The sequence below is a fragment of the Mastigoproctus giganteus genome, chromosome 2 (assembly GCF_048544385.1).
Source record: "Mastigoproctus giganteus isolate SK-2022 chromosome 2, ASM4854438v1, whole genome shotgun sequence".
NCBI lineage: Eukaryota > Metazoa > Arthropoda > Arachnida > Uropygi > Thelyphonidae > Mastigoproctus > Mastigoproctus giganteus.
The window spans coordinates 118,706,988-118,722,888 of record NC_143576.1 but is presented as its reverse complement, the minus strand read 5'-3'; the positions used below and the strand labels follow the sequence as shown (position 1 = coordinate 118,722,888).

General features: G+C 35.9%; 1 protein-coding gene across 2 annotated transcripts in view; it reads left to right on the top strand.

The window, feature by feature from the left end:
- LOC150089523 (ecotropic viral integration site 5 ortholog-like) overlaps positions 1-13,741 on the top strand; it is a 338,392-nt gene extending 324,651 nt beyond the window's left edge. For both annotated transcript variants that reach the window (XM_090368641.1, XM_090368642.1), the window contains 2 exons: positions 6,861-6,956; positions 13,351-13,741. In XM_090368641.1, coding sequence (XP_090224767.1) covers positions 6,861-6,956; positions 13,351-13,599 — 345 coding nt within the window. In that variant the 3' untranslated portion in view covers positions 13,600-13,741. The remainder of the gene's footprint in view (positions 1-6,860; positions 6,957-13,350) is intronic.
- Positions 13,742-15,901: the final 2,160 nt, after the last annotated feature.

Sequence of the window (15,901 nt, the reverse complement as noted above, 5' to 3'; positions counted from 1 at the left end):
CAATAGATGAACAAATAATCACCACTCAGCCCATAGACAATGCTACAGCTCATGTCACAAACCAAATTTTAATAGCAGCTGAAGCTACAGTTCCTCGGTCATCTGGAAAACATCATAAACATGACACAGCATGGTGGAATGAAGAATGCAGGATAGCCAAAAGAGAGAAGAATAAGGCTTGGAATCTCTTCCGAAAGTATCCCATTTCCATCAACCTCATAAATTTTAAAAAAGCTAGAGCCAGAGCAAGATATATCCAGCGTAAAAGTAGAAAGGATTCATGGATACGATTCGCCTCCACAATTAATAAAAATACAGATACCCGTGTCATATGGAACAAAATCAGAAGACTTAATGGGAAATTTCTTTCAGTCCCAACTCCACTAATAATCTGGAATGGACAGGAAATAACTAACTCCAAGGAAATCGCAAACTTACTTGCAACTACTTTGCAAATATATCAGCAGTATCGGCATATACCCCATCCTTTCAGAAAACGAAAACTGTAGCTGAAAAATACAGACTAAACTTTAATACCAGCCAACAACTACCATATAACCAACCTTTCAACACAGAAGAATTGCAAAAAGCTCTGGCTAAGTCTAGGAAGAGTGCAGCAGGTCCTGATGGAGTTCACTATGAAATGATCCAACAACTTAATCAAAAATCTCTAAAGGCTTTGCTTATGCTATACAACAGAATTTACATGGAAAACTACTATCCAAATTCCTGGCTTCACTCCCTTGTAATTGCCTTTCCTAAACCTGGCAAAGATCATACAATTCCCACAAGTTATCGTCCAATAGCACTAACAAGTTGCCTTGGGAAAATCCTCGAGAAAATGGTGAACAACAGATTAACCTGGTTTTTAGAAACACATAATGTACTTAACATAAATCAATACGGCTTTCGTAAAAATAGATCATCTCTAGATCCCATGATAAAAGCAGAAGCAAATATCCGAAATGCTTTTCTAAGGAATGAGCATCTAATAATGATCAGTCTCGACATAGAAAAGGCCTTTGATACTACCTGGCGATACGGCATTCTTAAAGATCTCCACAGCATTGGTTTGCGAGGCAACTTACCACTCTTAGTAAAAAATTTCCTGAAAGTCAGAACCTTCCAAGTAAAATATCAAAACAATCTGTCACAAATATATACTCAGGAAGAAGGAGTTCCTCAGGGCTCAGTACTGAGTGCAACCTTGTTTTCAATCAAAATAAATTCTATTACAAAAGACTTGCCAAAAACAGTGGAAACATTCCTATATGCAGATGATGTTACTATTTCATGCCATTCACAAAACATGAACATGATTGAAAGGCAGTTACAAAGCGCAGTGAAAAAAATAGAATTATGGACTAAAAACAATGGCTATAGAATATCACAACAAAAAACAGTGGCCATACATTTCTGTAGAAAGCGGAAAATGCGCCCAGATCCAGAAATAAGACTAGAAAACCAGCTGATACCTCTAGCAAATAGTATACGTTTCCTTGGCCTCATTCTAGATAAAAAACTTAACTTTTTGGATCACATCAAATGCCTCCGAACAACCTGTCAAAAAAAACTAAATATTCTCAAAGTTCTTTCTGCAATGAAGTGGGGAGCTGATCGGTTCACACTACTTCACCTATACCATGCTATAATCAGATCAAGACTAGACTATGGAGCCCCTGTGTATAGTTCGTGTAGACCAAGTGTCATCAAATGGCTCGATACCATACATCATAGTGCCTTACGAATCTCCTTAGGAGCATACAGAACTTCACCAGTCCAAAGTTTATATGCAGAGACCCACGAGCCCTCACTATATCTCCGGAGGCAAATGCTGCTATTAAACTATGCAATTAAAATCCGAAGTCTTCCTCATCATCCTACTTGGCAGTATCTTTTTAACCCACAGTGGGAAATTCTCTACAACAATAAACCTACAGTAAATAAACCAGCTGGAATACGACTAAAAGAAATAGTTTCAAAATGGGGCCTAAGCTTTGACAACATACACGAGGATAATAGCATAAGTATTTCACCATGGTACACTTTCACGCCTAACTGCGACACTTATTTTCAACAATGGGGAAAAAGCACTCTGGCAAATGTCAACATAAAACAGATGCATGCAGCCCACTCATCACAGTTCTCTGAATACCTTCATATATATACAGATGGCTCTAAAACAGACACCAAAGTTGGTGCTGCAGTGGTATTTCCACACACTGTTATCTCACAGCAACTCCCAAACCAATGCAGCAGCTATTCTGCCGAGCTATTCGCCATACTAATGGCCTTAAAATACATAGCATCTTCCCCACATCTGAAACATCTCATATACACAGATTCATTGAGTGCAATACACGCTCTGCAACAAAGGCAGACTCCATCGCATCCCATTCTTCATCAGATACAAACTCATCTTGTGAAACTCAAAAGTAAAATGAGGCAAGTAAAATTCTGTTGGATTCCAGGACATACAGGCATTGAAGGTAATGAAAGAGCCGATAGAGCAGCAAAGAATCCTACAAACACAAACCTAAGGCTTTACAAAGTTCCACATTTTGATTACAGGCCTATTATAAAACAAATTCTCCATACACAGTGGTCACAAATGTGGCAAAATGAATCAAACAATAAACTGTTTCAAATAAAACATGAACTTCAGCCATGGAAATTGAGTCTTCGTAAAAATCGGCACGAAGAAGTCATTTTAACCAGACTGTGCATTGGACATACTCATCTCACGCACTTTCACTTACTCATCAAAGCAAACCCCCCAGAATGTTTTCACTGTTCTTGTCAACTCACTGTAAAACATTTCCTTATAGAATGTCCACAATATCACATGGCCCAACAGTCAGCCTTCCATCTCCCTATAAATTTCCAAGATTCTCTGACCTTATCACAAATCCTAGGCGATAACTCCAACATTGAAAATATATTCACTTATTTAAAATTAATAGGATATTTTTACCAGATATAAATCATATTTAAGAAATATAAACTTCCTTGTCACATAAACATTAATAGATAGGCGCAATATGGCCAAAGTTGCTTTTGCGCCAAAAAAACCCAACAACCAACCAGTCTATGGGTACCACCCCTGAGTCCAAAGAAGCTCTCATAATTATGGCTAGGGGTTTGCTTACCTCCTTTGCTGCCTCCTTTAATATAACTGGATAGATCCCATCCACCCCAGGTGCCTTTTTTTGTTTATCCTCAACAATCTCTCCTCCACTTTCCTCTCAGTTATTACAAAATCATCCAGCTCACTGCCAATGTTTACTTTACCTACATCATTCTCCTTCCTGAATAACACCTCATGCGTGAATGTAGATGCAAAATACTCGTTTAGATTGTTAGCCACCTGAGCAGGATCCTCAACTGTTGAACCATCAATATCCAGTGGACCAATCTGATTCATCCCTTTCCTTCTTGAGTTTAAATAGGTAAAGAACTCTTTTCTGTTTTTCTTTGCATCCTTTGCCAAGGATTTTTCGTAGTCTGCCTTTGCCTGCCTAATCTCCTTTGTGACTTGGTTACAGACCAACTTATATCTATCATAGGCTTCCATGTCACCCATTAATTTGTATGTATCCCATGCGTTTTTCTTCTCTGCACATGTCTCATTAGTTCATCTGACAACCATTTAGGCCTAAACCTTGAACAATATTTCTTAGTTGGTATGTAAAGCCTGGTAGCCTCCAAGATTAGTTCCTTGAATGCTTCCCATTTTGAGTTTGCTGTTGGTAACATCATCAGTTGGTCCCACTGTATAGAATTTAAATACTGTCTCAGACCATCATAGTCGCCTTTACGAAAACAAAAACCCTTCCCTTTACCTCTGATAGTAGTTACCTCCTTGAGTAAATCCCACTTCCTGTGATCACTGCCACCTAGTGGTTCATTTATCTGCAGATTCTTAATGCATGAAGAATCACTACTGATAATCAGATCAAGAGTATTGCTCCCTCTTGTTGCCTCACGAACATGCTGATGTAGAAAACAATCATCCAATAAATCCACAAAAGCCTTGCTAGTGTGTGAGTGACCAACCCACAAATTCCAGTCAATATCTGGGAAATTAAAATCCCCCATTATAAGACTCTCTGATTTACTGGCCCACTCTATTTCCCTGTATAATATCTTATTATACTCATCAGAGTCATTAGGCCTATAGCACACTCCTACTCTCAATTTTGATTTCCCTATGCTTATGTCACACCAAACTGACTCGACACTGCCCTGTCCATCGATGTCGACTGGCTTCACTTCCTTGGACTTTATGTGTTTCTTAACTAATAGCATAACCCCTCCTCCCCTCCTGTCCTGTCTATCCTTTCTATACACATTGTATTCCCCAAATTCCAGTTCCGCATTCCTTATATCTGTGTGACACCATGTCTCTGATATCCCAACAATATCTGCCTTTGATGTTTTGAGCAAAACCTCAAATTCATCAAATTTATTTACCAAACTCCTAGCATTGGTGTACACGCAGGTATACATGCACCTGTTTCTATTCTTGGCTACCCTAACACAACCCATGTGTTTACTTGTACCGCAATGACTCCCAGCAGTCTCTGAAATATCCTGCATCTTGTTTTTCAGGCTTCTGCTCATTTCAATAGAAGCAGTGCCAGAATCACTTCCACCTCTGCCAGTGACTACTGTTAATCTATTAGTCCTTGTATTCCCCCCCCGACTAGCAGTTTTCCGACCCACCTAACTCTGCCTCGACAGCATCAGCAAAAATTCTTGCACCCTTTCTATTTAAGTGTATCCCATCCCTGTAGAAGCAATCTCTCCTGTTAACAAGTACAGTCCAGGCTGAAAAAAATTTTACCCCTTGAGCCTTGCACAATCCCTCCAGGGCCGAATTGATCGACAAGGCTCTCATCATATACCCCCTCCTATCGTGTCTGGGCAGAATTGCAGACACTTTCAAATTCAACCCTAATTCACGGCTTTTTTTCAACAGTAACCTGTACTTGCTAAGTAATTCCGCCGGTCTCCTACTCTTAATATCATTAGTGCCAACGTGTACAACTATATCACCTTTTGTGCCCTTAAAAGATGATATCCGCTCTACAACGTCATCAACCTTTGCCCCTGGCAGACATACCCTGGTCCTATTCCACCTATCCTTTTTGCAAAGCATGTTTCCCGCTTCCCTGACAATAGAGTCACCAATAACTACTAGTTCCTGTGAGACCAGCGCATTCTGCCTAGGGGGCTGCCTCTGTGTTGCCTGATGACCAAGTGCAAGCTCTGGCATTGATGTGGGCGGCTGAGAGCTTGATAGGCCCCTCAATTTATTTCCTTCGAGGGCATCTACCCTGTCCTTCAAGCTCTCATAAAAGCCCATAACAACGCTGAGTTGTCGCCTGATTTCCTTGCACTCCTTACATCGTGCACACACAAAGACATCCTCCTTGGCAGTATCATGTCCCGTACCCGACTGCTCCGCAAACATCAAGCAAACAGTGCATTTTAAAAGACTGTGATTCAGAGGGCAACTGCCCCCCTCAGTTCTCCTCTGAACCACAGCACTCCCATTAGCTTGAGCATTTTGCTTGGCTGATCTGGTCTGAGTCATGATTCCGATTTAATTCAATAAAATTTCAAAACAAAATTAAATCCTTAAGTTATATACCAAAACAGTTATATGTATTAATTTATTTGTTACGATTAAGTCGTTATATATATATATATATATATATATATATATAGAGTTAAAAGTACAATTTAATTGACAATAAAGTTTATCAAGATTAATAGATTTACTGATTAATTGACAATATTATATTATGCACTATACTACACTAAGGTTATGCTATCGTGTAAAAATGGCGGGAATTCACGAACGTTACTTAACACGTGGATTTGATACCGTTACCGATACTAAGTAATACCTACAAAATCTCTGTCTAAGTTAAACTTTAAACTAAGTATCGTAACTAGGAATATAAAGCTACTCTAGAAATAAGTTAATATGACAATTTAAGCTAATAAATCAGGAAAAACTTCTCTGTTCCAAGAGCTTCAAAGAGCTTCGTCCGCCAAGTAGAAAGACTTTGTAAGATACTTTCCCCCCAGCACGAGTCCCTGCAACCTCCATCTGTTCTTCCAAATGAAATAACCCCTCTGGAGACCAGAATTTTCGGAATAGTGGGTTGAACACTTATGGGAAGCAGTTCTGTTAAAAGTGATAATGTGTGTTTTGTTTGGATTCAGTAAAATACAGAGGATGCCATTTTTTCCAAAAATTCAAAAAATGAAAAAAAAAAAAAAAAAAAAGAAAGAAATAGCACCTTTGCTGTTTCTACTATAATTTAATAATCACATTTCGTTTACTGTATAAATAAAAATTTTAATTTTTACATTACTAAGTATTTTGATTTGGTATTGATCCATGAATGAAGCTCTTACTCCCATGAGGAAAAAAAAAAAAAAAAGCAATGGTACTCAAGAGCTTAAGAACACCCAAAGCAGTTTTGTTTCCACATTTACTAAAGGCAAGTATACAGGGCTAAAAATGATTTCAGTGACAACTTCTCACCTGTAACTCACAGCACCTTTTCTTGAAAGGTGCTGAGTTTAAAAAAATTTTTGTGAATTATAAAAAATTTTACGTGCTGTTATGGCAGGTATTTAAATTCTTGAATACATTTATAGCCGGAAGTAAAAAAAAACTACTGCTTCTCTACAGTTTTAGTAGTTATACTCAGTTTAGTAGTTAAATGTTGTCTTAATATGAAACTAATCATTTGAATAAAATGTATAATTTTTCTGGTGCATATATATACACCAGCTGAATAATTCATTAGATATTAGAACAGATCTGTTCACTTTTACAGAATCAGGAAATGGTCACAGCAGGCCAACTGAGGAACAGTTCAGATAATGATGAAGTAAAAGACCTTCAAGACAAAATGGCCGACTTGCAGGCTGAAGTAAGCAAAGTTGAGTTGTAGTGTTATGAAAACAATAGTTTATATTAGAGCAATAATTAATCCGTAATATAGGTTACCCACTGCCTTTCAATAAATAATAATTAATTCTCTAAAAAAATCATACTGAACAAATAATGGAAGATTCACTTCAGGAAGGATGTGGATCTGTAGGAATGGATGCAGAGAAGAAAAATAAGATTAGTCAGGGGGCACAAAAGGCTACAGTTCTGTAAATTGCAGTAACTGAAAATTAGGCATCTGTGAATCTGCTTAGTGTACTTGCCCCCTTTAGGGACTCTATATAGCTTGATGAGATATCCCAGAAAGGTGAAAAGAAGAGGGCCCTAGCATAGATTGACCAGATTTATAAAACAAAAAAATGGGAGACTCATAGCGAGTTGACATGATTTGACTGTCATACTACTTAAAACAATCTTCTTGTACTCGTTTCATGCCAACTAGCCATAACTGTTTAGCTTGATTAAAATTAATATAGGTTACTTACATATTTATTGTTGTCTGTCTCACATTAACATTGTCAAATTACACAAATCTTTATTGAGCAGATAGTCCAGAATATGCACTATTAATATTTTTGTCATATTTTTTAGATGACTGAATTTCTTCCAAAAGGTTTTTGGCTGTTCCTTTATGAAATTGTAAAAGTCCATACAAGGAATTTCTTTAAAATGTGTTTTTGTTATTAATATTGCCTGTGCAGTTTCAACGGACAACTGGTTCCTTTCATCAGTCCAAAATGCATTCATTAAAGAAAATACCCTCTCTAATGATTCATTTGTACCCGGTATTCCTAACACAAAACTCACAATGTGTATTATGTTCCCAAATCTAATGTCTTCATTTTTCATTGTCTGAATTGTCTGTCCACCTGTCGCTAGTCGGCACACCACATTTCTTCCATTGATCAATCTTAGATTCACATATACTCTTCACATGATTCACTTCATTGAATAGTTCGTCTTCATCTATTACTTTTAGTATGTTGGTGTTAATTTTGGATATGTTTTGGACACACTGTTGAACAACACACCAAGATGGAGGGATATTTAACAAAACCCATTTAAAGTCACATAGCTCTGCAAAAGGCTTGGCCCAGTTTTCCACATATTCTAGGAAAGTATCACAGAAATTGGTGACAGTTTCAGCAAATTCAGTATCTCTGATGACACCATCCTCTATCAGTTGGTTTTTGAGGTCCAGGATAGCAGATGTAAAAAAATGTTGCTTCTTTCTATTGAGCATTTGTTCTGTCAGGGCAATTAGTTCTTGTGCCACTTCACTGCCACAAATGTCCTCTCATTCAATCTTTTTGATAGTGTTATTACACATTTTAAGTTGGCTGTGAATGAACCTGAACCAGAGAAGGGACTGTGGATTATTAAAAAAAATCCCTCAAGAGTTTGGGGCTTTTACCTTGTGATAGAAAATATGACTTGAGACCACCAAACATTTCGATTATTCTTTCCACTGCAAGTAGCAAGGAAAGCCATTGCATCTTCACACTTCCTAAAAGTTGCTTGTATCCCACTTCAACAAAATTGCAGAAATATTTCAGTTATAACTGATTCCACATCAATTGGCAACATATCAGCACTTGTTTGCAAAGCATTATGCATGATATGTACAGCACAACCTAGCCCCAAGATGTTCATTTTCATGTTCTTGCTTAACTTATGAAAGACATTATTCTTGCCTTTTCTTGCAATGCCTCCGAAGTTGGTGTTGCAGTTGTCACCACAAAATGCTATTATCTTGTTGGTTAACTTATATTTCTCCAATATAAACAGAATGTGATCTACTAATATCTCAGATTGGGGCGTTTCCGTTCACCATTTACATCTTGTTGTTTTGTCACGAAAGAGGTTAGTTTACAGCTTTGCACTTTTTGCTGCAACTGCTTCTTTGTGCTTCTTTTTTAGCAGTGTGCTGTGTAATATCTGAACAACCACCATGTTTAATAGAAAATTCAGCTGCACAAACAGTACATAAAACTTTACTGTTAACATTATGACTTCAGTTAGGAAAGGGAATTCTTGTTTCAACTTGCATTCCTTTTGTAGGTATAAAATACCTCACCAAAACTGGGACCAACTTCAGGCTTGAGTGATTTGATGAATCTACTATAACAGATACATATTTTGCCTCACATAAGTTGCTCATCACTGCATGAAATACAAATGGAGCCAGTACATTCACAACTATACTTTCACATTTTGTTCTTGCACATGTGAAACTTTTTGAGAATAAGTTTCATATGATGGTAGATGTGCAATCCACTGATCTAAACAAATGGTTATGCTTGATACAATGGAAAGTTAGCAATCCTTCTTGTGCAATGAGGCATTTCCGTTCACCATTTACATCTTGTTGTTTTGTCACGAAAGGGGTTAGTTTACAGCTTTGCACTTTTTGCTGCAACTGCTTCTTTGTGCTTCTTTTTTAGCAGTGTGCTGTGTAATATCTGAACAACCACCATGTTTAATAGAAAATTCAGCTGTACAAACAGTACATAAAACTTTACTGTTAACATTATGACTTCAGTTAGGAAAGGGAATTCTTGTTTCAACGTGTCTGTGAAACTGAATTTATAATTAATTACTAGACCCTTCAAATAATGTTACTGAGTTTACATCACCACCAACATATCAATACTTTGAAAAACACCAGAGAAAATACTAGAATTCATTCGCACGTGTCTATCGCATCGGCCATGCTACAAACAAAAGTCAACTGCCGTATTCTTGACTGTAACGTGTGCATTATAATTCCACCTGTGGAAACTATGTGAAAGCTATCTGGATCACATCTTACTGGATTATAGTGCCATCTATTGGAAATAGGTAAGCCTCTTTACTAATTTGCATAAAATTGCATAGTTAGGGTAGAGTTTACAAAAAAAAGAGGAAAAATAAGAGAAATGGGAAGCGTTGTTTAAAAAATGGGACATTTTGCATCCCGTTTACATTTTCTTTGGACAATGGGATCAATGGCTGAAAAAGGAGACAATCCCGTTAAAAACGGGATGTCTGGTTGCCCTACCCTAGCATGATCTTTGAGGGATCACAGTTATGACTTTGGTCCACCCTAAGGAACGTCAATTTATCACCACTCTGTTTTCTATCTTTCAGCCATCTTTCTCCACATGAAGAGCTTGTGTATAATCTCAACTTTCTTCATTTTGAGCAATAAATGTTCATTAGGGATGGTATCAAATGTTACTAATGTAGAATTCACTTGCATTCCTTTAATATAATACTAATATAATATAATATCATATAATACTAAATTTGTTTCTTGTATCCAACTTCTTGATAATAATGTAATAATTTATTAGGTTAGACAAGCAAGATTTCCTCTTTATTGACCCTTGCTGTGATCGCTTTTGGAATTTGATTTCTATTGAAATGATACTGTAATATATCCTTGACCACAGGTTCCATAATTTTCACCACCACTGGCGTTGGTAGGCAGGCCAACTTTCCTTAGCCTCCCAAAGTAAAAAGTGGGCCACTGAAGCTATTTTCCTCAAGGCCCATGTTCCTGCCCACCAGCAGAAAAAATTGTAGTTGCCCATTTCTTCTTTAATTCCATTCTTGTAGACTGGAGAAACGTTGGCACTCCTCAAGTCTGAATAAGTATAGTTGTGATCTCATAATTAATCCTAATGGTTTCATATGCTCATTTGCTACCTCCTTTGGCATAACTGGATATACATATACCATGTGCACGTAGAATCTTGTCTTCCTTCAGCCTCAGCAGCAATCATACCATTACTATTTTATGGTATTCTAGCCAATTGCAACCAGTTTTCCCAGTCCAAAATATACTTATAGTTGTAAAGGTTGATGCAATATATTTTTGTCAGCTCATCAGCTGGCTTATCACCTTTGATTCTACTGCTTTCATTTTGTAAGGGGGCTAAATCTTATTTGCATTCTAATTTTTTGTATGGATAACTACATTTACATTCTAAGCCTCAAGTTAAAAAAAAAAAAAAAAAAAACAAGTAAGTTTTTGTGAAGGCTGTTGATGATGGCTGTTGTAATGTTTGAATGACAGTAGCTACTGCTCATGATTAGGAGAAAACATTAAGAAACATACATCAGAGTTTGATTATCAGTAGATTCTACACAAACTTCAATAAACAAAATAACACTTTGGATGGCATGTAATGGCTATCTCCCCTCTAAACAGAAATCCACTGTCACCCAGTTGCATGAGAAGCATAGCATACGATTGTTAAATACATCCTGAACCTGAACTATGGTTGATATAGCATAAATTTTATTTAAGCATACTGCTTTGCTGTGGGAAGCCAAAGCAAAGTTTCCTGTGGGGACATTTAATATACATATATCTTCTACAAGCAAAAAAAACCACCCTTTCCATGATTGCAGTAATCATAAAATGTACATTTATTTATTTTTCATCAAAAACAGCTTTCACCTTACATACCTTTTCAGATAAATATTAATGCTGGAGAACTAAAATCTGTTCTTTAACACTTTTACTGCTGAATGTGTTATGTAACATGCCTATGATGCCAATTATAATGCTATGTCATACAATTAAGGCAGTGGCAGTGGATTAGTAGCAGGATTGAAATGAAAAGTCACCTTTAAAAAAAAAGTATTTTTGTTTGGATCTGTGATTAATGCAGCAACGAGTTCAATTTTGATTAGTAGCAGGATTACTGAGGAAACAAAAAAATAAAGTATTTTTGTTTTGTTCTGTGAGTAAGTGTACCAATAACTTTAGTGAGGGATTAGAGAAAAGGTGAGGAGTTGAGATTTTTCTTGGTATCTTCCCAGTTCATTCCAACCTTAATTGAGAGCAAAAAATTGACAATTATTTGGCAGCTACAAATGCTTTCTCATGCTAAATCTAAAGAATCTATTATTGTTGCATTTCCATATATTTAAAAAAAAAAGTATTTTTAGCATTTTAAAGCATTTTAAAAAAAAAGTATTTTTGTTTGGATCTGTGATTAATGCAGCAACGAGTTCAATTTTGATTAGTAGCAGGATTACTGAGGAAACAAAAAAATAAAGTATTTTTGTTTTGTTCTGTGAGTAAGTGTACCAATAACTTTAGTGAGGGATTAGAGAAAAGGTGAGGAGTTGAGATTTTTCTTGGTATCTTCCCAGTTCATTCCAACCTTAATTGAGAGCAAAAAATTGACAATTATCTGGCAGCTACAAATGCTTTCTCATGCTTTCTCGTGCTAAATCTAAAGAATCTATTATTGTTGCATTTCCATATATGAAATCAATAAGAAATAAGAGATATAAGTGGGAAACATAAGTTTTATTATATTAATAATATATATTTAATTTACTATATTAATAAGAAATAAAAGCCTGCACTAAGTTTCTAATTTTGAGAGCAAAGATTTGTGTGCCTGCAAACAAAGTTATAGATATGCTTGGCTACAGAAGGTAACACATTTGAGGGTTATTTTATTTTGGACAATGACTGTTGTAATGTACATGGATGTTATGGTTATTTGGTTTTTAAGAGCATTAGCAACTAAGGCCATATTGCTTCGGGATATGCGGTGGTCATTCCCTGACCTTTCCGCATCCTCCATATTTGGTGGTGACGGGCTCGAACCCCGGTCTAATCAAGAAGCGTGTGCTACGCACTGCTGCTCCTTCCCACCTGGCTACGGAGGCGCCAATGTACATGGATGCGGCATGCATATTGCTGAGACTGATTCCACATACTGTCGCAAAAAAGTGATCCATTGCTAATTGTTACTCTTGTTTATCTGCTGCAATAAAAGTTATAAAGAAGCTCTTAACTCCTCTGGCTGTACAGAGTATGATGATGATTTAGCAAGTGGCTTCCATCTGTATTCACCTCTCATCTCAATCCCTTCCCCTCATATTGGGTGACTAGTCGTAATATGGATACTGTGCCTTTTGTCCATGCAAATATATGTTCGCAAGCTAATTTTTTATGTTGTGCAGGCTGATGATTCCAGAATTACTCACAGAGAAAAACTACTCCCTTTATCTGAGATTGGTCCGATGTAGCAGAGTAGTGAAGCATATGCATTTGAGCAGACTGTTCTTTTCTTAAAGAATTCTTCCAGTCACTGGTTGGATTTGAACCCAGACCAATATCAACTGTGCCAACCTCAAAGGTCTTGAACCCAGACCTCTCACAACAAAGACTGGTGGAAAAAAATTGTCATATCAATATCGTCAAACTGTCATGGAGGTGCATAAACAGAAGTGTTTTAAAATTTATGACATATTTTTTTAGCGAATTTATTAAAAATACTGTAACTAATAATTTTTTATCCAATATTTAGGAACTAAATTTTCATATGGTAATGCTCAGGTTTTTTTTTTTTTTTGATTCTTAGGTAATGAGACTAGATGTGCTGAATAAAAAGCTAGCATCAACACTGGCTGTGCGAAATTTTAGACAGGACAGCTTGGGTAGCCGCAGCAGCAGTTTTTCATCAGAGAGCTCCACTGGCCATCTGAATGGGTTCAGTAGGAGCCTTAGTGCCACAGAAGATGCCATTAAAGCATATTTGACTCCACTTGAAGTAGATGAATCATTACATCAGGTCATAAGCAAATTCAACTCTGTAAATAGCGAAGTTTAATAATAGTGCTACTACTGTGTTCTCTTATCTGTGATCGACTTCACTGGAACTGAAGTGAGTTATTTTTATTTATGCCTGCCTGGAATCAATTTGAAGAGTTTTAAGCAGCTTTTCACATATCAGGAGTTGCACATGATACCTACGGGACCAAATATATTGTTATTGAGATAACAGCAATAGCAACTTTTAACACTGATTCCATATACTGTGTATACACTTATGCAAGTAAGTTCCAGTGAAATGCCATTTCAAAAATTGGGAGCATTGTTATATGTCCATTCTGCTGTGATGTGACAGTGCCTCATTCTACAATTTCTAAAAGATGACTTCATATTTTGGTTTTTAAACAAGAGATTGTAGGTTGCTTACTATAAAGACAGCAAGTAATACGTTATTGTTAATATATGATTGTTAAGTGCACAAAGTCATGTGGTTGATGCAATTTGGTTGGAATTTTCATCCAGTCGTGAATGAAAAGCCTGTCTCAAGTCTTTTACATGAGGCCATCTTTATGGTGTTTATCTGTGTATTAAAGATCAAGTCAGCTGTTTTTAAATATTGAGGTATTTTAGGACAATTTGTTTTCAGTTTTGTTTTTTTTTTATTTTTTTTAGATTGTTATTATTTTGAAGAGGAAAAGTTCAAATGAGGTGTCTTCCTGTTAAAGATTAAGTATAGACATTAAAATGAACAGACAGTATTTTCTTAAAAGAAAATCAAAATTTGATAACATAAGATGCAGTGTTAATAAGTATTTAAAAAAAGAAAATTAGTAGCTTTTGAAACAATAGTGTTTTCTTAAAAACAAGAATTCAGGTGTAATTTTTTAAAATGTAATCTGTTTGGTATCTCTAACTGAATGTTTAGTGGTTATATGTAAACCAGTATTTTTCAAACTGTGGTATATGAAAATTTCAAAGTAGTTCATCAAATTTAGATGAAAAGGGTTAATATTTTAAATTTGTTTTATCAACTTATTGATTCACATTTCATGTCTTATTTTTATATGAATTCAAAATTCATATTTTAAGTCTCTCTCACTCTCTGCCAGTTAACACGATTTTCAGCATCTAAGGAGTGTATATTGTGGAATACAGTGAACCAATTTACAAGGTAGGAAAGAATTTTATTAATATGGGGAACAAAGTTTTTTTATTTATTTTTATTTTTTTTTTATTTTAATCCCCTGAAATTCAATACTGGTGAAATACTGTGTATAAGCTAAGAGGAATGAGGTGACTTATACTGGTATATTACAAGTGCTAAATCAAATACAAATAGTGAATATGCTGTTGCTATTAAAAATAAAATAGCTGCAATGTAACCATTAGAAGGTTGAGAACCACTATATCATACTGACTTGTAAGATAAAGAAAAATGATATAGCATTGGCTGAAAAAGTTCATTTAGTTTAAAAAAAAAAATGCATAGAATTTTTCTGGTATTTCTGCAAGTGCCCTTTACACACGTTATTTTGATTAGTAATGAAACACAAATTAATGAGGAGTATTAATTTGAATATTATTAAGTTGCTTCTTTCATTATTACTTATTTTATTTTTATTTTTTCCAAAATTTACTTATTTGGTAACATGAGTATTGAAAGGGGGGAAAAATATAACACCAAGCAGAGCAAGATACCTCATTTCTTAATTTAAAAAAAAAATAATAATAATTACATAATTATCTCTTTGATAGTTATTTTTAGCCCAAACTTATACTCGTTTTTTAATACTGTAACTATTATTTTTTACCCATCCATTCGATCATTCATTTGTGCACTCATCTAGATGAGTGCACCCACATTCTAGATGAGTGCACTCATCTAGAATGTGGGTGGGGAACCTGTTGGAAGGCTTGAAAGGTAATCCAAAGAGCCTGTGTCAGTCTACAAAAAATATATATTTTATATATTCTCATAATGCAGGCACAGAAGTAATACCAAAAAGGTTTCATTTCTTTATATTTACCAATATTTTAAAAACTGAGGAAGTGGAAACAATTTAAAAAAGTTAACTGCAGCCATCATCAACCCACTGCAGGATGGAAGCCTCCTCAACAATTCATGCTGAGGGAAATGGACCATAATCTGCCACGCTGGTCCAGTGCAGGTTGGCAGATCGACCGTATTTAGCAGTCAGGGGCTTGAACCCCCAGTCTACTCAAAGAGCGTGTGCTACTGCACTCCAGCTCCTGGCCACTCGGCTACGGAGGCCTACTTTTAAATAAAAACACTGTAGTTATTCACATTTACCAAAAAAAAAATGAAGAAACAAGTAGTTAAATGAGTTTGTGACTGTTTG